The sequence below is a fragment of the Camelus dromedarius genome, chromosome 8, assembly GCF_036321535.1.
Source record: "Camelus dromedarius isolate mCamDro1 chromosome 8, mCamDro1.pat, whole genome shotgun sequence".
Classification (NCBI taxonomy): domain Eukaryota; kingdom Metazoa; phylum Chordata; class Mammalia; order Artiodactyla; family Camelidae; genus Camelus; species Camelus dromedarius.
The window spans coordinates 61116585-61141991 of NC_087443.1; the positions used below are offsets into that span (position 1 = coordinate 61116585).

The following is a 25407-nucleotide window of genomic DNA, read 5'->3' on the forward strand; positions in this document are numbered from 1 at the left end:
TTAAAAATACTTCAGGGATAAACCAACCCAACTTTTCTTTGTTGTAACATCAGAAACACTTGCAATTTCATTATTCATTAATTAATTCAAGAAGATTTATTTAGGGGGAGGGTATAGCTCAGTGGAAGAGCATGTGCTTGGCATGCATGAGGTCCTGGGTTCAATCCCCAGGACCTCCATTTAAAAATAAATAAATAAATAAATAAATAAATAAATAAATAAATAAAATAAACCTAACTACCTCCTCCCCAAAACAAATAACATAAAATCTTAAAAACAGATTTATTTAACATCAACTATGTACCAAGAAGATAATAATAAAACCTCTAAATACCATGTGGGAATCCTCCTAAGTAACTTTTAATAGCTATTTAAATGTTTATCTTTTAGAAAACATGCTTCAATAACTGTTTCACCATAGCCCCATTTTTACAACCTTAAATTCTTTGGAATAAAGTGACCAATATTTAAGTTAATAAGCATTCTATGTAGTACCTATGAATCCAAGAATCTGAAATAAGCTTGAGGGTTTGGCATTGATAACAAAAATGTATCCTTCTGATGTTCCAACTAATAGATATATGCCTCTCTGGTCATACCTAGAAAAGAAGAAATCTGATTATCAGAGTCTACTTGTTCCACTAATAAGATGGTAAACAAATGTATTGAATGACAGCATGGAGATACATTCAAAACCAGTTATTATAGTTTATGATTTTTAATTTTATCTGACCTTATAAAAGGCAAATGATTAACATATAAAGGTAATCATTACATTCTAGGCTAATGCTGTTTCCAAATTGCAACTTACAAGTATACAGTCAAGAAGATTCAATAAAGATGGGCAACTATTTCATCATAAGTGAATGAAATATGACAGCAGATCTTTCTTGCTATTTCACGTGGAAATAAGCAATTCTTAAATTAGTGATGAGTGGGACATTCCAATGCCCTTCAGTACCAGTCCTGGCAGGAAGAGGAAGAATGTAGTGAAATGTTTCTACGTTTTTATCAAATTAGAAAAAATGGGAAATGCAAATTAGGGTAAGAGATAAGGATCTGAGGAAAGAGAGGCACCAAAAAATATGGTACAGAGGGGCAGAATTTAAATGGAGGGAAATTACAGAGCCTTCCCAACTGGGCTGGAAGCAGTATAGCACAAATGGTGGAAACCCAACTCCTTCAGGTGCTAGCTGAGTGATCTTGGGCAAATGCTTCTCTTAACCTCTCTGAACCTAGATTTTCTCACTTGTGGAATACGGACAAGCATAATTCTTTTCCAAATGTGTGGCAAGTATCAAATTCAATAAGCTGTAATATATAATGGTACCTCAAGCTGTAAAGCAGGGCATAAAAGTCTTTTTTTGTTAAACTTACTATTATGATAAATTAACAAAAGAAAGAAAAATAAAACACATGCATCCAAATCCAATGTCTCTACGTTGTCTTCTTAAAAGTATAGCTTCAAAAAATTTGAAATCATTTAAATGCCCATCAATATACTGTCATTTAAAATTATGGTATATCCATATAATGGAATATTATGTAGCTGTAAAAAAAAGAGGGAGGTCTTCATGTGTGGATAGAAGACTTTTTCTAAGATATACCATTAAGCGAAAAAAATTGAGGTGCCGAACGTTGTATATGGCTTGCTGCCCTTTAAGAGCAAAGGCAATGACTCTGGAGCCCAACTGCCAAGGTTCAAATCCTGACATTTGCCATTTACTACATGTGTAATATTAATTATTTAAATTCTTTGTGCCTCATCTTCCTTGTCTGTAAAATGGAGACAATAAGACTATCTATCTCATGAAGTTAATACAACAGAAGTGCCTGGCACACTCTTAAGTACTTGGTAATTATTTGTGTAATTAAAAGGATGTACTTACCAGGAGAGGGTATAGCTCAAGTGGTAGAGTGCATGCTTAGCATGCAGAAGGTCCTGGGTTCAATCCCCAGTACCTCCTCTAAAAATAAATAAACCTAATTATCTCTCCCCTACAAGATAAAATAATTAAATAATACAATAATAAAAGGAAGTACTTATCTCTTTGCCTGTTTGTGTATAAAATATCTCCAGAAAGAAGACATGAGAAACTGCTAATAGGCTGCCTCCAGGGAGGAGAACTAGGTATTTGGGGACAAAGGTGGGAAACTTTGCACTATACACCCCTCTGTACTTCTTGAATGTTGAACCAAGTCAATACATTAATTTTCAAAACAACACATGTAAAACTTAAAATTAAAAGAAATTAGGGCTTCACTGGAATTCTCAGCAGACAGGCCTGACAAAGTTGCTGCCAGAAGCAGGCAATACTTACAGGAGGTGCTGCACTGGTGATTTGGATAGAAAGGCCTTGTGAATTGCCTGAGGGGATTCGACATCCCGGACATCGAGGAAGTGGACAAAGCCACCCTGGGTGCCCACGGCCGCAGAGAGGGATGAGGGAGAGCAAGCCAGAACTGTTCCCTGTTTAAAATAAATGCAAAACAGAAACAGACTCACAGATGTAGAAAATAAACTTCACCAAATAAAGTCACCAAAAAGGAGAGAGGAGTAGAGAGGGACAAATTAGGGGTATGGGACACAAAATGCTATATTTAAAACAGATAAGCAACAAGGGTATACTGTGTAGCACAGGGAATTACACCCCTGATCTTGTAATAACCTATAATGGAGTATAATCTGCAAAAATACTGAATTCCACATGCTGTACACCAGAAGATAACACAACATTGTAAATCAACTACACAACAATAAAAAATAAACCCTCAGATGCTCAACTTCACTGCCCCAGAAGATGAAGCCTGCTCTCCTACACATAAGAATTCCACAGTGTATTTGAAAAGACTGCAGAATGAGGAGAGTGGCATGTGTCGGGTGGTATTACAAGCTATACACCATCATCTTGTTTTATAATTGATATTTTAATTTATAATGGGGCAGAATTGTAACTTCCCTAACTACTACCAAGATCTATATTACATCTAGAACTTTGTAATATAGAAAATGATGAAAATTTAAGAAAAAATAGCATTTTCATTGTTTCTTGGTCTTTCCATGTTTTTTAAATATTATTTTATGTAAAATGCACTGTGAACATCGTGGAAAGAATGCCAACACCTTGTGGTAGGTGTTGTGAGTAATTGTGGTTTGCTCTCAGCATCCATACACCTTCTTTCTCAAAAATTTCTTGAATATCCATTGAGAAACCATCTCTCTCCTATTTTCAGGGTTGAGTGGAATAGACCTGACTCCCATTTCCAGGGCTGAGTTTAAGCCAATTAGTATTTCTCATTCCCCTGTCCACAGTGATAGCTCAGGGTATTATTAAGACATTAGGAGAAATTTACAAAGCCTTCTGAAAAGGAGAAACTTCTTTTCTCTTCCTCCTCCCACTGTAGGAGGCTTTCTGCCCTGATGATCTGATGTGAGGCTGGCACCTGTGGCATTTGGGTACCACTGAATGAAGCCTAAGATGAAACTAAAGACATAGTATACAGTCAGAGAGAAAAACAAGATCCTTGGTAGTATCATTTGAGTTGCTGGATCAAGCCACAGGTGAGCCCAGGCAAACTCTATAATTTATAGTCAATTGAGTCAATAACCCCCACTTTTTATTTTTTGACTCAAGTTGGTTATAGTGGCAATTTTCTTTCATTTCTAACTGAACTTCTTGAGGTTAGATGGGGTCATTTAACTAGTTATGGCCAAGAAGATGTTTCATTTTTGAGTAAAAACACTCAATTGCTAATTCAAGACTCTCCAGGACAGTTGGTGGAGCCCCTATCAGCCTCCTTCCCTGAGAGACCATGTAGAGAGAGACCCTGTCAGTCCACAAAGCATGCATGAGATACAAACCACTAAGATCTCAGAAACAACTGCCACCACAGAAAAACTTGTTCTTTCCTATACACTAATATAGTACCTTATTTTCCACCCTCTGGGCTATGGAATGTACTCTAAGTATGTAAGGTAAAAATGCAATAAGGCATCTTCATTATCTCCACAAACATGAATATGAGAAAGTAAGTTGGAGTAGAATTCAATGTTCTTAAAAATATCCATTTATAAGGCACACTTACTGGCATATTCAGACAAATCCTGCTGACACAAACACCATCATCTATACCCCAAACACAAACTTCCCCTGACTGTGTGAGTGTCTGTAAAAGAAAGAAAAATAAAACTCAAATGGAAAACAAGACTATGCTATGGAAGCATGTTCTAAATTTCTGTCTAGCATGTCAATCACTCTGATGATTTAGCATAAAATTTTATTTTATTTATGTGGGTTATAATTACTTTCCAATCTCAGCGTCAATACTTCTGACTTGAACAAATATTAACTATTATCTTTAATACAATTTGAGTAACATGTAATAACTAATGAGAATTAGAAAAGTGAAATGAATATTTTGTGTGTGTAACATAATTGAAATAAAAGTTACTAGGAAATTCAGTAAGGTTATTGCCTAGCAAATAAGTCTAGAAATAGAAAATTATAATTGTTATTTTTTTAAAGCTAATCAATCTTGCTTTAAGAGCAGTTTCAGGATTACAAGAGAATTTGATCAGAAAGTACAGAATTGTTCATTCCCTCCCTGCCTCTCCCAACGTACACACAATTTCCCCTATTATTGACATTTTGCATTATTGTGGTATATTTGTTAGAACTGATGAGCCAATACTGATACAATATTATTGACTAAAGCCCATAGTTTACATTAGGGTTTGCTCTTTGTGTTATACATTCTATGGGTTTTGACGAACATACAGTCACATATACCAACTGTCACAGTATCAAACAGAATAGTTTCACTGCCCTAAAGATCTTCTGTGCTCCACCTCTTCTTTCCTCTCTCTCTCCTCACTGAACCTCTGGCAACCACTGATTTTTTTCTTTTCACTGTCTCCACAATTTTGTCTTGTCCAGAATGTCTTATAGAGGGAATTGTACGGCCTTCTCAGATTGTCTTCCTTCACTTAGCAACATGCATTTAAGGTTCCTCTATGTATTTTGAGGGTTTTATAGCTCATTTCTTTTCAGTGCTGACTAATATTCCATTGTATTATGTACCACAGTTTATCCATTCTCCTATTGAAAGACATCTTGGTTGCTTCCAAGTTTTGGCAATTTTGAATAAAGATGCTATAAAAATTCACATGCAGATTTTAGTGCGCAGATTAGTGCAGATTCAACTAATTTGGGCAAATGCCAAGAAGCTCAATTGCTGAATCATATGGTAAAGGATGTTTAGTTTTAAAAGAACCTGCCAAGCTGTCTTCCAAAGTGGTTGTACCACTTTGCCTCAGCAGTGAATGAGATTTTCTGTTGCTCCATATCCTTGCTAGCAATTGGCATTGTCAGGGTTTTGGATTTTAGACATTCTAATAGGTGTGTGGCATCTCATTCTTTTAAATTGCAATTATCTAATGATGAATAATGTTGAGCATCTTTTAATTATACTCATGTGCCATCTGTATGTCTTCTGTGTTAAGGTGTTTATTCAGATTTTTTGCCCATTTTCAATGGGGTTTGTTTTTGTATTGTTGAATTTTAATAGTTCTTTGTATATTTTGGATACCAGTCCTTTATCAGATATATATTTTGCAAAGGTTTTTCTCCTATGTCTTTTCTTTCTATTTAAAGAGTGGAAATCTTTTCTTTCATGGATTGCATTTTTGGTGTTGTCACAAATTTTGAAAAATTCTCAGCCATTATTATTTCAAACATTTCCTCTATTCCTTCCTCTCTTTCTTCTTCTTCTGGTATTCCCATTACGTGTATGTTATACCCTTTGAAATTGCCCAATGTTCTTGGATAGTCTGTTCTTTCTTTTTCATTCTTTTTTCTCTTTACGTTTCAGTGTTGGAAGTTTCTACTGACATTTCTTCAAGCTTATTGATTCTTTTCTTTGCCATATTCAGTCTATTGATAAGCCCACCAAAGGCATTCTTCATTTCTGTTACAGTGGTTTTTATTTCTAATATTTCTTTTTTTTTCTTTCTTAGAGTTTCCATATCTCTGTTCATACTACCCAGTCATTCTTGTATGTTGCCCACTGTCTCCATAAGAGCTCTTAGTATACTAATCATAGTTGTTTTAAGTTTCTGGCCTGAAGCAGGGGATGGAGGGATAAATTCAAGTTTGGGATTTGCAGATACTACTACTACATAAAATAGATAAACAACAAAGTCCTACTGTATAGCACAAGGAACTATATTCAATACCTTTTAATAGGTATTATAAATTAATTAATTAGTTAATTAATTTCTGGCCTGATAATTACAACATCTCTGCCATATCTGAGTCTAGTTCTGATGCTTGCTTGTCTCTTCTGTTGTTTTAGTCTTTTAGTATGTCTTATAATTTTTGTTAAAACCTGGACATGATGTACTGGGCAAAAAGATCTAAATTAAATAAGCTGTAGTGTGAGGTTTTATATTTATCTGGCTAGGAGTTAGACTATGTTTACTGTTTACTGTAGCTCAATGTGTCAGAAACTAAAATTTCCTCTGGTGTTCTTGTTTTTGGTCTTAGATGTGCAGATTATTCAGTTGTATTCTTTGCATCTGTCTGTCTGTCTCCATAATTTTTGGGGCAGTGGTTTTCCCTATGACCTAAATTCTCTGCTGAGTCTAAAAATTTTTTCTTTCAAATTTATTCAGCTTTTTTCTTGTTATAAGGCTCTTTACATGCTAGAGTAGAAACCCAAAGTTCATATTGTTTGTTTTTACAGATAATTTTTACTTTTTCACAGGATCAAGACTAAAAGCACATTAAAGTAACTGCAACATAATACAATTTAAATTCCGTTTCTTTAATACTAGGGAGTGGGTAATGTGAAAATGTGGATCAAGTATCTAAATCCTAAACAGGAAAATCTTGTATGAAATTTTTTTATTGAGTTGAAACAATGCTAAGAATAGACATAATTCTTATTAGAGAACATCTGGAAGAAAAATCACATAATCAGAATCTTAAGATTGGAAGAAAACATTAAGTTACCTATTCTATACTCTATGTATTTTTTAATTTGCTAGAACTTCCAAAACCTTAATGGATTTGTTGATGAATCATAAGAAAAGTGAAATATGTTTCTTGAGACCAAGAAAAGGTAAAAAGTTAAAATACTAGAAAAAAAGTTTCTTTTCTAAATGTAGAGGGTGGATTTGTTTTTTTTTTTTCCTAAGGAGACTGAATACATGTTCTGTGTATGGCAACTCTTTCATTTTCATCCTCAGATAGGGCTGCATCATTCAGAAAGAAGGGAAACACTAATAGTTTAATGGGTGTTGACAACTCATTAGCAATGAATGTGTTTAAAGATCTGGCTTGGGAAGCTTGGATGGCGAATACAAATAGGATGGCTCCTAAGATTTTAATTGCTTTGGTCATGTTCAGAGATTTAATATCATGAAGTCACAATATGATGATGACATTCTAACTAGGGATTAGAGTTGATGATGGAAGTCGTTGGCATTTCTACCACATCTTGAAGACTAATCTGTGCCTCTTATTTGCAACAGGTTGCACATGAACTTTCAAAATCTCATATTTAAATCCTATTGTGAAACAGTAAAATATTCCTTACCATGAAGTATTCATTTCCAGGTGTGATAAAGTCTGTTGCCTGAAACTTCCCATCACAAGCTTCGAGGACTTTTTCAAAGGTTGGCTCCTCACCAAAAGTGTAAATATAAATAGATCCCTGTTAAATATATCAAAAAATAAAAAAATTATGCAACTGTTGTGTGTGCAGTCCAACAAATAAATATTTATTAAAAGCTTTTTAAGAACAAGGCGCTGTGTGGGAATAGGTGATGGGAAATTAGAGATAACCACAGGAAGGCCCTGACCTTGAAGGAGCTTAAAATCTAGATGCTTAATTTGTTTTTTTATTGATTCATTCATTCACACATCAGTTAAAATGATCAATAAATAGGATTTTCTTCTTTCCTCCATTTTCCAGGCATTTTGTTTTTTTAGGTTACAAAACATAACAAAGCACTTCTTTCCTGACTTCAAAAAATAATGTCTACTTATGCAGAAAATTTAGAAAATGTAGAAAACCAGAAAAGTTGTTAAGATGAACTAAATCCTATCATATACTAGACCATGGCAGGCACTAATGAAAACTTTTAAATAACCATTTGTGAAAATTGTAGAGTTGTGGCTGAAGCTGTGATTTGCTTATCATTCCCAGCTCCCAAATTCACCTCTCCAAAAAATCTATTCCATATGTTATGCATCTCTGCCAAGTAACTGTAATATGGTATGGTTACTTAATTAGCAGTTAGAAGTCTGCTTTCAATTGACCACAAGTTCTTCAAGTTTACTTGAGTTAAACATGAATATTTTTATTTATCTAAAAAATACAATTCTGTAAAGTCTAAAATTTGATAGGTATTTACTGATTTTACCTTTCACTCATTCCTTCAACAAATATTGAGTGGATACTCTGTGCCAAGAACAGCTCTGGATGCTGGGGCTACACCAGAGGACAAGACAAACAAAAGTTCCCTGCCCTCATGAAGCTTACATTCTACTGTGGACTCAGTCAATAAATAAGATATCTAAATAATATGTATTGTAAGTTAAAAAGTAGTAAGTGTGAGAAGAAAATAATTAAGCAGGGAAAGAGGACATGGCATAGCAAAACAAAAGGATGAAACTCTAAACTGAGTGTCCAAGAAAAACTTTACAGAGAAGATGACCTTAGAGAAAAGATTTGAAGGAAATGAAGAAGGGATTCATGTGGATTCTGTGGGAAACACATTCTAGACAGAAGGAACAGCCAGTGTAGACCCTCTGAGGGAGAAGCATGCCTGGTGAGTTCAAGAAAACCGCATGATGATCAGCATGATGGAATCAGGGTGAACAAGAAGAAGACTAGGGGAATGAGACCAGGGTAGGGAGTGGAGGCCACATCATGAACGGCCATCATGAAGATTTTGACTTTTACTCAGAATAACATGGGAAATCACTGGAGGGCTCTGCATAGTAGAGAAAAATGCTTTGCTCACTTTGGCTGTTGTGTTTTAATTTACTTTCAATGTTACTATATTTTTTTAAATTTACTTTCATTATTATGCTTTAGATATGTCACTTGTAAACAGTGCATAGTTGGGTTTTGCTTTTTCTAAATTCAATATGGTAATTTTACTTTTAACTAGACCAATTATTCTGTTTTGCTTTAACTGTAATTTCTTTACAATTAAAAAAATGTATTTGAGTTTAAACATTACATTTTAATTTATGCTTTCTATTTTCTCACTTGCTTTGTGTTTCTTTTTGTCTCTTCTCTTACCTTGTTTTGGGCTGCTTTTTTTTTTTTAAAAAACATTTCACTTTCCCCCTCTATAATGTGGAAATTTCATCTGCTGTTTCAATTCTTTTACAGTTACCTTAGAGGTCAGAACATGCACACTTAATTTGTAAACGTCAGAAGTTACTTAAAACATTTATTTTCCTCCTGGGAAATACAATAAATTTGAAATACTTTATTCTATTTACTCCTTCTCCTCCAACTTGTATTTTTGTTGTCTAGGATTTTAACTCAGTGTTATTTTAAAACCCACCATCACATTATTTTTGCTGTTTTATATAGTCAGTGTCCACTTACACTTCTCCACACATTTACTACTGATTGTCATTCTTTTTGCATCACAGTCCTTCCATCTGGGATCATCTTCCTTCTGCCTGATGTACATACATTCTTTAGAATTTTCTCTAATGATGATGTGCTGCTAACAAACTCTCATTTTTGGAGCGTCTAAAAAAATGTCTTTTTTCACCCCTATACTGAAACGTATGTTCACTGGATATACAATTTCAGGTGACAGCAACCTCATTTCACTAAATCAGGGGTCAGCAAACTTTTACTATAAATGGACAGACAGTAAATATGTTAGACACTGTAGGCCATGTGGTCTCTCACAACTACTTAATTTTACCATTGTAGTGTGAAAGCAGCCATAGACAGTACATAAGTGAGTGAGTCTGACTGTGTTCCAATAAAACCTTATGTACAAAAACAAGCAGCAGGCTGGTTTTGGTCCATGGGTCCACAGTTTGCTGACCCCTCCACTACATGGAAGATATCACTCCACTCTTTCTTACTTACATTATTGCTAGAGAACTCAGCTGTTAGTCTAATTGAAAGTCTTTTGAAATAATCTGCTTTTTTTCTTTTTTGTTGTTGTTTTTTTGTTTTGGGGGGGAGGTAATTAGGTTTTGCTTATTTATTTATCTTTAGAGGAGGTACTGGGGATTGAATCCAGGACCTTGTGTATGCTAAGCATGTGCTCTACCACTTAAGCCATAGCTTCCCCACTAAAATAATCTGTTTTTCTCTCTAACTCCTTTCAAGATTTTCTCTTTGTCTTTGGTTTTTCAAAAATTTTAGTTTACGTCTAAGTGTGAATATCTTTTCATGTATTCTGCTTGGGATTCACTAAGCTTCTTGAAGCTATAAAATCTTATCTTTAATCAGTTCTGGAAAATATCTCTTTAAATATTGCCTCTGTTCCGCTCTCTCTCCTCTTTGGGATTCCAACCGAATATATGTTAGATCTTTTCACTATATCATTCATTTCTCTTACCCTCACTTCTCCATACTTTCTATACTTTTGTCTCTTGGGTACATTCTGGGTAATTCCCCTGATCTATCTTTCAGTTCATTAGTTCTCTCTCTGGCTGTAGCCAGTCTTCTGTCAGACATATTCATTTAATTTTTACTTTGTTAGTATAGTTTTCTTTTATACAACTTCTATTTATGACTTTCTCCCCTCTGTTATGCTGCATTTTTCATTTCTTCCTGTTCTGCATAGACATTTTAAGTATGTCATTTATTAAAATGTAGTTAGTTATTTAACTTTTGGTAATTACCAGAAACTTAAGTCTTTCCATATTTAAATTTAAATTTCTTTTAGGCAGAAAATGATTTTATTCTTTATTTCTCTCTCTTCTTTTACAGAACCCCTATTTTCCTTAGAGAACCATCCATGACCCCAATCTCAGTTCATGTTTGGGTGGATTGACTCTACCCAGGGTCTAAGGGTAGGTATGCGACTTAGGCCTGGTCAGTAAGAGTTTAGAATCCCTCTGGACAAAGTAACTGACCCGGGGTAGAGAGGTGACCCAAGTTAGTACAATGCGTCTAGATTCCAGGACTTTTTTCCCAGCTGTTTATCTTTCCACCAGGGTCACCAAGAGGATAAAAACACAAAACTAGAGCTGCAGGAGGCTCTTCTGACATCATAGCGGAGAGTCTACATAGAAAGGGAGGAAACAGAGCCAAGATATGGCAGAAGAACAAGGCCAGTAGCATCATGGAGGCTCCTGGATTCATATCAATTCCTTGCACTTTTAGTTAAACACACAAAAACAAACATCCTTGTGCTATTTAGGTCTTTTAAATTGGGTATTTTTTCGTTTACAAACTAAAGAGTCCTGACTAGTAGTGTATCATTATGCAGCACACTCTGCCCTTCATTTCTGTCATGCAATGATGATAATAACAATATCTGAAAATTGCATATCAAGAAATCACTATCTAGCATACCTTGTCTGTCTGAATCAGCAACATTCTGTAACTGGGAGAAAACATCAAATGTTCCACGGGCCCTTCAACCTCAAGAAAATCCTCCACTTTGTAATTTGTATCTTTAATAAGAAAAGAATACACAAAGCCATCCTAGAGACCAAAAACAATGAGATAAATGCAGAAAATCAATCTCAGTCAATGCACAGTACACTTTCCTCATCAGATAAGCTAAGAATTATTATCATCCACTGTTCATTTTGGAATCATCATCTATGTTTACGTTATTTAGAATGCCCTGTCTTCTTACCTTTATTTTGCCAACCTTTAACTATGTTTCCTGGTAAATATTCAGTTTTATCTATTTTTGTGATTTATTTTTCAATTACCTAAAATTTTACTGATCTCTCCTTTCTTTGAACTTCTTTAGCATTTGTCCTCTTCCCACATTCTTCACTATATAGTGGTGGGGCAGATGAGGCAGTTTATCATGTGGCTGGCATATAGCAGTCTTTTGACTTCAAAGGACCCTAGCCTTAATGTATGTTCTTTAATCATTATTATGTGCATTTCCTATCTCCATAAATGACTCAAAGGTAGGGAGTATGCGGTGTATTTCTTTTGTATCCTCCTTTCCAGTTTTTCACACAGTGCTAGAAACATGGCCAAGTATCAAGCAAAAATGGGCTGGTTGGTTGGTTAATCAGTTAGTTGTAAACAGATTCAGGGTAATTAAACTACTCTCAGGGGGAACTTAAGTTATTCTTACACTAGTGAAAAGGCTTTGGGAAAATTCACCCATCATTTCTTAGACCCCATTACAACTAAGAGTAGGCATTTGTGGGATCGCTGGGGGGACCTGAGGAAAAACGTGCAAGGTGCTTCCTCCAAGCTCATCATCGTTCTCCACCTCTCACCAGGGTGGATGCTCCAATCTCTCCTTTAAACTAGGTTAAAAAAAAACACCAAGGGTGGCCTCGAGAATGGTGATAGTCAAAAGGCCACAAATGTAGGAGGTGGGAGGTAGAGGTTGCAAGGTTCAGGAGAGGAGATTACGAGCTGAGTGTAGGTTTATGAGCTCCAGCTTGCTTGCTTCTCGTTGGTGGAACTACATCTCCCACCCTGACATCATTGGCTAGCTGCCCTCAGATTCCCAGAGATGTGATCTGTGGCAACAGAAAAGATAAAACTAGTAGTGTTTCGGGACAGCTACAGTGGATCTGAGATTTTAGTGTAGGTCCTCTCCAAACCTTAGCATCAATTACAACAGCATGGGAAAGTAACATGGTCTGGCCCCTTTTCATACTTCCTGAAGCTGTGTGCCCTGATAAGTGAGAGTGAGGACTTTGGAGTTTGACACTCCTCAGTTCAAGCCCCAGGTTCTCCACTTACTGGCTGGAGAACGCTGTAAGACTTGACTCCGTCTGTCTAAGAGGATGTTCCTACTTGAGAGGGTTATTGTGATAAGATAACGCAAGCAAAACACTTAGCACAGTGCTTGGCACAAAGTAAGCGCCAAGAAAATGAAGGCTATTAACACTGCTTCTAAAATGAACAATAGCCATATCGTACACGTAAGATAAATGCGCGCACACACAATAGGCTAAGCTGAGGCTTAGACAGAAGGTTCCATTTGGGTCTGAGAACCCGATACATTAAGTGCTCAAACAGGCATGGAATTCGGTGATAGATATTAGGTGTGGTTTTTTGGCGGGGCATGGGTTTTTTAATTGTTTTTGCTTATTTGCAATAAGATAGACATATGGTAGTTCATTATACTGTTCTCTCTACTTTTGTATATATTTAAAATTCTTCATAATGAAAAGTTTTAAAATGGTATCCCCAAAGCAAAGAATTTTCATTAATAATCTGACATAGTCTGACATACCAAATTATGGCTCATCATAGTAAACTGCAGCAAATGGAAATTGTATATTTTCTTGAAAACAATTAATTTTGAAGGAAAAAATACATTACAATTCCAGAAGCAAGCACGCCTCCCTTCTGATATGCCATCGTGACTGGACTGATAAGATTTCTTCCAACTTTGGAAAAGAAAAACAAGGTAAAACAAGTGACACATAATTAAAAGTGCCATACAGAGTAGTTAATCTCATTTGCTTTCCTAGGACTATTCGTTTCTTTGTAATTCTTTCCACAAATCAACTTCACATCCGAATATATGCTACGATGCCTCTCAATGAGGCACTGATCACTAATAAGAATCACACTAGTTTTTTTATGTTCTGTAGCATCAGATCTATGGAACTAACACTGTAGAATTGTATACTAAATATATTTTCTTTTTTAGGAAAGCATTGTCAGAGATTTTAAGGGGCCAGAAAAAAAAAAGACCAAAACTGTATTATCATCAAGCTGTAGACTTAAGTTTGTACATTTTATAGCATGTAATTTATACATCAATAAATAAAACACAGTGGATTAAGAAAAGTAAAAAGAAAAAATATTCTATAAAAATACTTATTAATAAAATATTGTCCTGGGGGAAAATAACAAAAAGCATATTACCTTTTATATAGAAAAACCACAAGAACTACAAGATCAAAGGCTCAGAAACATCCATCAAACTTTTATTTATTGCATACAACATGCTTGGCATTTTGCCAGGTGCTAAGAAGCTTACTGTCCTTTCCTCCAAAGACTATTCACCTCCCAGCAGTCCCTTGTTTTCCAATCCAACTGCCAACAGAGTCCAGGTTGCTATGACTTCTGGCCTAGTCTAGGTACCTACTGCTTATAGCCACCTGCTTCCAGGATTGTCCTTTCCTGAACTATGGCTGAATTAATCTCCTTAAGCACATTCCCATTCAGGAGTTGATGTCAGTCAACTGACAGCTGAATTGAGTATAAATGCCTTAGTAGGACATTCAAGGTCAGATATGGTATAGATATCCCTTTGTTTCCCACTACTCCTGCATGACCCTCGATGCTCCAGACAAACTGGACCACTTCTTGTTTCTCAACCTTCCCCATGTTTTCTTGCTTATGCAGATACCACTGCCCAAAATTCCGCCTACCCTCATCTCTGCCTGTGACCCATCTTTCAAGGGTCATTTCAAATGCCACCTACAAAATGGCTTAACTTGGCCTGTTTCCCTCATCTGAATTCCCATAGAACTTTATGAAGTTCTACTCACATCTTAATTTTCCTGGCTGTAATTATTTGCCAACTTGTCTTATTCTCTTTAATAAAATATAAATCCCTTGAGGGTGTTGATTATGAGATTATACATTTGCCACCTATGTCAACTCTGAGGCACTTTGCTTAGTGTCTTCCACACTATATAAGATTCCATATTGTAGATAAATACTTATTTAAAAGTATTCATAATACATTGTGAAAATGATACAAAGTAGTATACAGGAGGAAAATAGTGAACAATATAAGATTACATACCACTAAGTCTTAAATTATGTAAAACATATTGCAAGTGTGATAGGAGTTTGGAAATGAGAAACATTGTTTTATAATCCATTTTACAAACACATAGAGGTGCCAGTTTACTCTCTAGCAATCCCTGAATTGCTATTAAAACTCTGGAGCCAAAGGATGAGTAAGACACAGTTTCTAACTTCAAAGAGTTGATGACTAGTGGGAAGGACAGACATGCATGTGGGGCATTGTAATGGCCCAGGATGAGGCTGTAACAGAGAAGTGAGTCTGATGGAACCCCAAAAGGGGTTCCTGATCTTGCTGGAAAGTTGGGGTGAAGATAGGGAAGGCTCCACAAAGGATAATTCCTTCAGGTAGACTAGGAAGACAAGGGCATCCTAGACTAAGGTAAATACAAATGCCAGTGGGCAGAATTTGGAGGGAGCACAGGAATGATGAGAACTTCTAAATCTCAAGTGGGAGAGCCAGAAAAGAGGCTTATTTTTTAGAGTTAGGGATGGCATTGTGGATGTGAGATCAGAGGGTGGACCAGGCCTGAAGGTACAGGTGAGAGTAAAGGGAAGAGAGGGAGGGCTGGGGCAGGAATGCTAAACCTAATGGCTTTAGTTTTATCAGTGGAATGTGAGTCAGGGAACAGGAGAGGGTGTAGATGAAGGACAGTGCAGTTGGGGAAAACCTGCTGTAGGAGGTTTTGAGCTGGGAACTGGAAGATTCAGAAAGCAGGGTGGCAAGGGAAAGAGCTGGGAAGCATGTCTGTGAAATGATGGGAAGAAATGATTGGTTAGATCAGAAAACTCATACTGGGTAGTAGTAGGAAATAACATTAATGGCACAGGTAACATCAGATTAGAGGGCTTGAAATCAAAGCAGAGTAGTGTTTGAGTTATGTGTTGGAAATGGTCTTCAAGAAGGGCATTTTGGCAGGAATGAGATGCCTGATTTGGGTCAGCTGTAGATTAAGGTCAATGAAGTCAGTCCTAAAGTTGCTGAAGAAATCAAAGTGTGAAATAACAAGGGGAATTGGAATGGAGAGTGCATTAGTCAGGTTGGAGAACTTGTCCTGGCAAGACTCCCTTCTCAAAATGTCTCCAGGGAGCCCTCACAGGGTGTACACTGGCTTCTCTGACCCAGGCTTAACCTTGATCACAGATGATGAGACCAGGAATGGACACCAGATCTAAGAAGAATAGACCAGATTCTCGCAGCAATTCTAACCAAGCAACAGAAAAGTAATTTTCAAGATGGAAATTAGTCTTAAAGGAAGGTCATCATGGAGCAAGCGGTTGAGAGGGGTGGAGAGAAGGAAGGGGCACAATTAGGTAATTTAACAGAACAGGTATATGTACAGGGAAGGATACGGTATAGTAGCTAAGGACTTGGACTCTGAAGTCTTATCGCCTGAGTTCAGGTGTCAGCTTCACAGTTTACTAGTTATGTGAATTTAGGCATGTTTCTTAACCTCTCAATGCCTCCATTTCCTCATCTATATCATGAAAATTAAAAATGTATTTCCTTACAAAGTTGTTTTGAGGATTATGTGAAATATGCATATAGGGTGATAGCAGAATGCTTAGAGCACAGAACACTCCATAAACGTTAGCTGGCTATGAGGAGCATCCACAGGACTTGGTAACTAACTAGGGGATAAAGAAGAAGGAGGAATCAAAGATATCTCTAGAAAGAGACAGAAAAATAGGGAACAAAACATCAATTTTTCAAGTGCAAAACCATCACCAGTGGCTACACTTGTGGGAGAACGAAGCAAAGCACTCTCACCCCTTGGTGGCTCGTCCTCCATCTTGTTAAGCACAGTTGCCTTGAAGTTTTCTCCGCTAATCATTAAAAGGTGACCCTCTTCACAGCCAACGTACAGGTCGCTTGTTGGAGTCCAGCAGTGCATAGTCGGGTGAAGCAAAGTATATAGATCATCTTTAGGCTTCAGGGAAAGATTTAAAACCTTATGTTAAGACAATAGTCATAGCTGAAGAGCCAGAGAAATACCCAGCAAAAAAAATTTCCAAGAAGAAACAAATGAGTATGAGCCTACACACATTAACTGGCCCCGCCCTCTGCCAAGAACTAAGTGAACTCCTTCCTGATCTATTTCTCTCTCTACATTTTTAATTCACTAGGGAAAAAATTAGGTGTTTTTGCCAACATGTTCAGAATTCTAGGGTTGCGGGTTTTGGGGAAAGTCTTGAGTAATAACTTCTACATAGTATTTTTGTGGACTTTTTGGTATCCTGGATCTAAGAAAGCCATTGTCTAGCTAAAATCACCCCTTTTGAGGTAGATTTTTGTCAACAATTTCCCTCCTGATACTACAGGGCGCATGAATATTATTTTCCTAGAGCAGCTATGGAGAGGTTGATCTCCATCTTCTGCTTAGTTAGCTGTCATGGGGAATGAGAAGAGGACCTGATTCTGGCAGCCTCTCTAGTTTGGTTCATGAAACATCCTACCTGACTTTGATTCCATGGAAAACTCATAGAGAAATGCAGAAAATGTAGGGAATGTATACCTACAAGAAAAGCAGTCTTTCGGGACTAAAAATAATGAGCCAGGGGTCTAAGGCAAATTTTTTCTGCAAAGGACTAGGTAGAGAATATGTTAGGCTCTGTGGACCATATAGGTCTCTGTCACATATTCTTTTTTTTTTTTTCCTTTTTTTTTTAAAAATTGAAGTGCAGTTACAATGTGTCAATTTCTGGTATACAGCATAATGTCCCAGTCATGCATTTACATACATATATTCGTTTTCATATTCTTTTTCATTAAAGGTTATTACAAGATATTGAATATAGTTCCCTGTGCTATACAGAAGAAATTTGTTTTTTCTTTCTTTTTATAAAAACAATTTTGAAAATGTAAAAAAATCCTTAGCTTGAAGCTATATAAAAGAAGGTGAGAGTTTGTTGATCTGTACCTTGGATAATAATATCTTGGTGTTATGCTCCCTGCAGCCTTAAACACTCTGTCCAGCTGGGGAGAGGCTGCTTCCCCCTTCTGTTGGCACAGAGCTGATCTTTAAGTCCAGGACTACCTGCTCCCCTTCCTGGACATCAAAATGACTGTGGCAGCTACTCTAGGCATATGCCCCCCACAGGACTAAGATTCTGAATTCAAGATACTGTAACACAGCATTCTTTCCTTTCCACTTAAACAAGTCAAACATACTACCTTACTTTTATTTATCTATTTATGTATTTATTTCTTTATAACATAACATTTAGTACTATTTGAGTTTTTTATGCTCTATTATTTAGAATTGCATTAGCTACAACATAATGTCTTTGTTTTCTTTAGGCATCCTTACAGCCATAGGAACAGAAAACATTTTTAATAAGCTAATGGCCAAATTAATAGAATTCTTAAATTCCTTGAGAGTTCAATATTTCACTGTTTCATTCATTCCTTTATTAATTCATCTAACAAATATTTATTAGACCCATTACATTAAGAGGCATGTTCTAAACACAGAGATATAGCAGTGAACAAAACAGACAAGAAAAAATTCTTGCCCTCACGGGGTTTACATCCTGGTAAGGGGAAACAAAGTGAAAATAAGTTAAGAAGTTAAATATATAGATAGATAAACAAGTTTATACTGTCAAGCACAGGGAACTATATTCAAAATCTTGTAGTAACTTAAGGTGAAAAAGAATATGAAAACTAATATATATATGTTCCTATGTGACTGAAGTATTGTGCTGTACACCAGAAATTGACACATTGTAAACTGACTATACTTCAATGAAAATATTTTTAAAATGTATAGAATGTTATGTGTTGAAAGCGCTGTGGGAGAAAAATAAAGCAGGGGAAGTTGGAATAGGTTTCACAGTTGGGAAATACAGTACATCTAAATAAATAGCCATTTTTTTCCACTCAAAACTCTTTAATAAATGCAAGCTACCATTCTATTAAATACTCAGTTGTTTGAATAATATGTTATATACTGTTCTTTTAATTTAGGAAAGGTTTGTAGATTCAAGGTAAAGCAGGTGTGGTACTGCCAAAGTAACTACTCTACTGGATTCCCAATTGGTACAAATTTGTTGCATAATTGACATTTCCACAAACATTTATTGGGTGTTGGTTATATAACAGGCATCGTGCCAACTCCTAAGAGATCCCTCTTCTCAATAGGATAATCACCCACTAAGGGAAAAAGTAGTATCAACAAATATCAGAATCAGAAAACACAGTAGGTTATAGGAGAGGGGTACTTAAATGTTATGAGAGCATTTATAAGAAAGCAACTGGTTCTTCTTGGTGGAGTGAAGGAAGTGGAGAGAGAATTATCATTTGGGATGGACCTTGAAATATGATTAAGGTAGAAATCATACATAGGAGTACTCATCATGATAATTTTTTTTAAGGATAGATTGTTTTTAATTGTACAATTGGTCTATTTCATGCCCTCAGAGCCTTAGATTGTTAGAAAATAAATACTTGAGTAACAATCTGGCCATCCAGCGGGCCAAAACAAAGGGGCAAAACCACTCAAAAGGATTAAACCGCTGCTGATAAATGACATTTTTGGGGTGTTTAACTGAGATTTAACTCATAGGAAAGAGTTACTCATTATATAATCACCATTATTTAGAAGTTCCCTGGATTGTCTTGATGACATCTAACCTGAGACCATAAATCACAAAAGACAGACTCTTACCTAGTACGACTATGGGCTCAAAAATCGTAAAAAAAACAAACAAAAAAAACCCACCATGCATATCTGGTTCTCGTAACACAAGTGAATTTGTATGTATATCACAGAAGGAGAGGATTAAAAGTTGGATTTTTTTTGCATTAGTATATTAAACTAGCATTGTGTGTGGCTTTACTTAAAGATAGGCTTGTCTTCCTATTACTTTCTTTCATCAATAAATATGTTTTATACCATTTAATGCGATATTATGTGGTGCAAGCAGAACACTAATTTTCAATTCTGGAAATTGAGAATTTTAAAAGAAAATATGCCAGTAGTGATTAAAAGTATTTGTTGATAACACCACTTCCTTGTTCAGTTCTCTGGAATCAAACATGAAAAAATTCAAGTCTAACTTAATATTGTTTAGAAAATGTAAGCATCTGAATATGTTTCATAATACTTGAGTTTATAAAAGGAATTTCTATTTAGCAACTTTATTTAAATTAAAAAAAAAGGCAGATGGAAAAAGAAAACTTGACACTTGAGATTAAATTCATTATCTTGGATCCAGTTTCTGCCTAGATAACATCGGCCTTTGATTTCCCCCATGCTACTACTGGGTACTTTTTCTAATGCCCTAAATAAGTTGTGTAATGTGACACAGGCCTGTTTAAAGGTCTACTGTGTGCCTTTCTAGTGTTAGCCATAAGAAAGATAATGGAAGTATTTAATATTTGTAATTTTATAAAAGCCCACAGCTTGTCAATTTTTAAGACTCTTAAATAGGTCCAGTCATTACTGATTTCTTTGCCATTGGTACCTGGGCCACAAGAAATGTCATTCAAAGGAAGGAACAGAATCAAGACATTTGAGATCTATTTTTGGTTATGCTTTCACTTATTGTACACAAATTAATCAATGTTTCAGCAATTTTTCTCACTGTATTTATCTATAAGATGAAAAAGTAAATACTGGGAAATTTAATTTCTAATTAAATTTAAAGTATGTGCTTTACTAATACTCAGTGTATAATTTAGAGATGTCCAACTTCAACATTAAATTTGTTTTCAGAAAAAGGTTAAAATGCTCTGAGTTACAAAAGTCCTAGGAAATAAAGACGTCTGTTTAAGGACATTTTAAAAAATGGTAACTCCACATATAAGTATTTAAAGAAAGCATTTCATAGCATATTTCAAATGACAAGAACAATAGCCTGAATTTTAAATGTCTTATGTAGGACCCATCAAGTTGGTGCAAAGGGTTAATGATGAAGGCTCCCACAGAAATTTATTGCACACGTGCACGCGTGCGCGCGCACACACACACACACACACACACACACACAGATTTGATACAGTTGAATATATGGGTTCCTTGGCATCAAATATTAAGCATAGAAACATTCTTTCAAGTTGCAAACCTCTATGGCTGATCTGTTTGTTTTTACTTTGCTGCCCCACTGTGACTGAGTGTGGCTTCCAAGGAATTAATCATTTTCTGTAATTTAAAGAAGTGAATTAACTGCCATCCTTTAAAAGAAATACTAAGAGCATACAAACTTTTCTCTTCCTTGCCAGAGATTTTTAAATTAATTATCACATGGAATTATTTTAAATATCTATAGCGTAATTCTCTGCAGTGGTCAAAAACATTTGGGAACCTGTACTTTCTTTCTCCTTGGCTTGGAGCTTTCACACAAGTATTAGCATAATGCGGGCTCAGAGGCTTAGCAGAATCAAACCCCTTACTGTCATTCCAAAGGCCCTGCATGTGCTGCCCTCTGCTCCCTGCCTCCCTCTTGACCATCACTGCACCTCATTCCCTCTCATTCACTGAGCCCAGGCCACCCGAGTCTTTTCTCAGCTCCTCAAACACTCTGAGCTCTTGTCTTCCCTCAGGGCCTTTGCACATGCAGTTCCCTCTGCCTGAACACTCTTAACCCTGCTCCCTGTCCTTTAGAATCATCCTCCCAGAGGCTGTCCTTGACCAGCAGGTGTTAATCCCTTCCTCACCTCTACCCCCCACCTCCCACTTATACTGTTACAATCACTGTCACATTTTGCGATGATTTACTGTATCTCTTTACTTTTGGTGTTGGTGTTATTGCTGTCTCCCCGACAGAATGTAAGCTCCAAGATGTAGGATTATGCCTGGTTGGTTACCATGTGACCCTGTTGCCTAAAACAGTGCCTACTGCATACAGGGAGCTTGATAAGTGCCTGTTGAATGAAAAAAAAAATGAGTGTATAACTGTTGGCAAACTCCCTTTTGAAACTGTTTTCCATGGCATATTCTCTCCTGGATTTGCTCCTCCTTCTGTGACTGTTCCTCTTCAGGCTCCTGTTCCTCCTCCTGTCTCTTGGCAGACACTTTCCTCTCTGGCTCTCTTCTCTAACACTCTTTCTCTCCTTTTCCTCACCACCCCGCCCCTGCCCTGCACCCAGTGCTCCCACGAACCTCTCTGTGTGAACAACTCTGACTTCCGTGTCTCCAGCCCTGTCTTCTCCCCCCTGACACTAGGTCCATGTGGCCACCTTGCATCTCCACTTGGATGCCGTCCCAGCACTCCACAGTCAGTATGTCCAAAACTGAAATCACATTTGGGCACCTGATTCAGTTAGCACTGCCACCATCTAGTCACTTGAACCCCAAACTCCAGAGTCTTCATCTCTTGTGGCCTCCAGGGTGAGACTCCCTATCCTGCATGTCTCATGGGATGGTCATGAAAGCAAACAGGCAAACAAGGCGAAGGGCAGGTCATTACCCTGAAAGTTTCTGCCTCTTCACCTACTAGCCCGGCGATGGCCGACACTGGGAGCACAGGTCCGTAGATAGGATCCTTGGGCAATGACTGGGGAAAAATTACATCCGTTTCATTAAAGAATGACCCATCTTCCATAGGCAGTTTTACTGACCTGTGGAAAAAAAGAGACATGAGAATAATTAGATTAACAGAAACTAGTCACAGATGTAACTGCAGCATATCAGTGGTAAGCAAAGTGGGAGGTGTCATAATTCATTAAAAAAACTAACAAAAAACAGATAAAAGCCAAATAGTAGATTTAAACATATATATCATAAAAGGATAAGTAACACACAGTTACAAATTAAGTACATAGGGATTTTTCACATTTTTTGAAGTTAATATCTAAAGCAGGAATTGTAGATTTGAAGGCTGACAGGGGTCAGGCAGGTGATGTGTGGCCAGGTGGGATTGTGGCAAATGGGAAAGTGTTTTCCCTCCTGTGAGACAACAGAAAAAATATAAAAAGTAAACATTGGTCTCTGTTCTGAAACAGAGCTCCTGAAACCCTTGTAAATTCCTAAGTGACAAGAGCATTAGGAGCCTCTTTTGTTCTACCGAGGCGACTCTGGGTGGGCTCCTGGATGACTCCTGAATGGGTGCTCGTCACCAGAAAGATCAAGGCATGACTAGGAGCTTGGAAGTTTCAGCCACAACTCCCAACCTCCAGAGAGCGCAGTGGGGCTAGAAATGGAGCCAATAATTGATCATGCGACATGAGGAAGTCTCCAGAAAATCCCAATGGTAGGGATTTTGTACAGCTTCCAGGTTGGTGAACATATACATTGGGATAGTGATGCACCCCAACTCCATGGGACAGAAGTTCCCTCATTCGAGAACCTTTAAGACCTTGCCCTAAGTATCTCTTCATCTGGCTGCTCATATGTATCTTTTATCACATTCTTTAATAAACTGGTAAATGTAAGTGTTTCCCTGAGTTCTGTGAGTTGCTCTTGCAAATTAATGGAACCCACGGAGGGGATTTGAAACCTCCCATCTACAGCCGGTTGGTCAGATGTACAGGTGAAGAGGAGGGGGGAAGACAGTCTTGTAGGACTGAACCCTTAGTCTGTGGAATCTGATTCTATCTCTGGGTAGATAGTGTCAGAATTGAGTTAAAAGGTATGACATCTAGCTGTTATTGTGGAGAATTGCTTGGTGTGAGGAAAAAGATCTACCACAAATGTCAGAAGAAAAGAAGACTCACTGCAGGGTAGGGGAGAAAGGGGTATAGCTCAAGTGGTAGAGTGAGTGCTTAGCATGCAGGAGGTCCTGGGTTCAATCCCTGGTACTGCCTCTAAAAATAAATAAACCTAATTACCTCCCTGCCCCTACCCCTCTGCCAAAATAAAAACAAATAAGTAATACAATAATAAAACATTAAAAAATAGAAGACTCACTGGGAAGAAAAATACAGGAGAGGAGAATTAGTTTTTTCCCTATATAGAAAAAAAGTCTGAGTTTTCTCCCTGTACATGCCTCCTAAAGCTGGCAGGCATCACTTAGTTCCAGCCAAGAGGGTTTGTTAGCTTGTGAGAATTTTGGTTCCAAAATTTCACAAGAATATCATAATCTGGATATTTATAAGAAATTTCTCAAATTTTAAATATTGGCAAGTGGTTCAAATTTTAAAATACATGGACCAAAATAAACACATATGTAGGTTGTTTTCAGCTACCTTTACAACCTCTAGTATTAAGAATTCATTTTCAGTTGTGGTATATTTATACAATGGAATATTACTCAGCCATAAAAAATAATAAAATAATGCCATTTGCAGTAACATGGATGGACCTGGAGATTGTCATTCTAAGTGAAGTAAGCAAGAAAGAGAAAGAAAAGTGTCATATGATATCACTTACATGTGGAATCTAAAAAAAAAAAAGACAAATGAACTTATTTACAAAACAGAAACAAACTCACAGACATAGGAAACAAACTTATGGTTACCAGGGGGGAAGAGGGTGGGAAGGGATAAATTGGGAGTTCAAGATTTACAGATACTAAGTAATATATATAAAATAAATAAGTAACAAGTTCATATTATATAGCACAGGGAACTATATTTAATATCTTACAGTAACTTATGGTGAAAAACAATATGAAAATGAATGTATGTATGTATGTATGAATGTATATATGTATGACTGAGGCATTATGCTGTACACCAGAAATTGACACAACATTGTAAACTGACTATACTCCAATAAAAAGATATATACCAAAAAAAAAAAAAGAATTCACTTTCAAATTTACCATATATTTACTTTTAAACCATAAAATGGCTACAAAAATTAGTTTGGAGAATTCATGGCTTTATGCATTAAATCCAAAACATCTTTGGTTATGTTTTATGAATGATGAATAATTTTGAAAAATGATCATGTAAAAACAGTACTTACTACTCAAATATAAGGCTTAATTAAGTGTTTTCAAATCCTGCTTGTTTTCTGAACCAGAACAATCCACTCACTTTGCTTCCCACTTCATTTGCTTACAGAAAAATCACAACTCAAAATTCAGAACTAGAGAAGAATATTCAAGGGAAGCAAAATGAGAGAAAGATGTGATAAATTACTTGCCTGTCCTGGGAATGATCTGATAGAGACATTACCCACTTTATGAAAAAGTACAGTATTGTCAATTCTGCCTAGAGACAGATCTGGCTATTCAATGGGTTCTTACAAAAATGCAATTGAGACATAAAGAATATTGAGAAGAAAAAAGTGCCTCTCTTACAGTTCTCCACTTCGATAACTTTATTTACTAGTGTTACATTTCTCTTAAGAAGGAAATTTTTCAAAAACTGCAATTTCAAGGATATGCATGTTCAACGTCTCCTTAGTCTTTGACTTTGGGGAGTATGGTGAGAATGGTCAGCTCAGGGGAACCTTGAGTCTTTGAATTCTTTACAACAAAGGTACCATAATCATCAACTATCACCAGGACACTGATCATAGAATTTCTCTTTGACTCAGTTCTATT

At 36.5% G+C, this 25407-nt stretch overlaps 1 protein-coding gene across 3 annotated transcripts in view; it reads right to left on the reverse strand.

The window, feature by feature from the left end:
- CFAP43 (cilia and flagella associated protein 43) overlaps positions 1-25407 on the reverse strand; it is a 90122-nt gene that overhangs the window by 50645 nt on the left and 14070 nt on the right. For 2 of the 3 annotated variants that reach the window (XM_031461706.2, XM_010987114.3), the window contains exons 5-12: positions 22384-22534; positions 16742-16901; positions 13528-13595; positions 11572-11703; positions 7600-7716; positions 4087-4167; positions 2322-2470; positions 496-599 (exon numbers count right to left, since the gene is read on the reverse strand). In XM_031461706.2, coding sequence (XP_031317566.1) covers positions 496-599; positions 2322-2470; positions 4087-4167; positions 7600-7716; positions 11572-11703; positions 13528-13595; positions 16742-16901; positions 22384-22534 — 962 coding nt within the window. The remainder of the gene's footprint in view (positions 1-495; positions 600-2321; positions 2471-4086; positions 4168-7599; positions 7717-11571; positions 11704-13527; positions 13596-16741; positions 16902-22383; positions 22535-25407) is intronic. The other variant, XM_031461705.2, reaches the window with a different exon arrangement.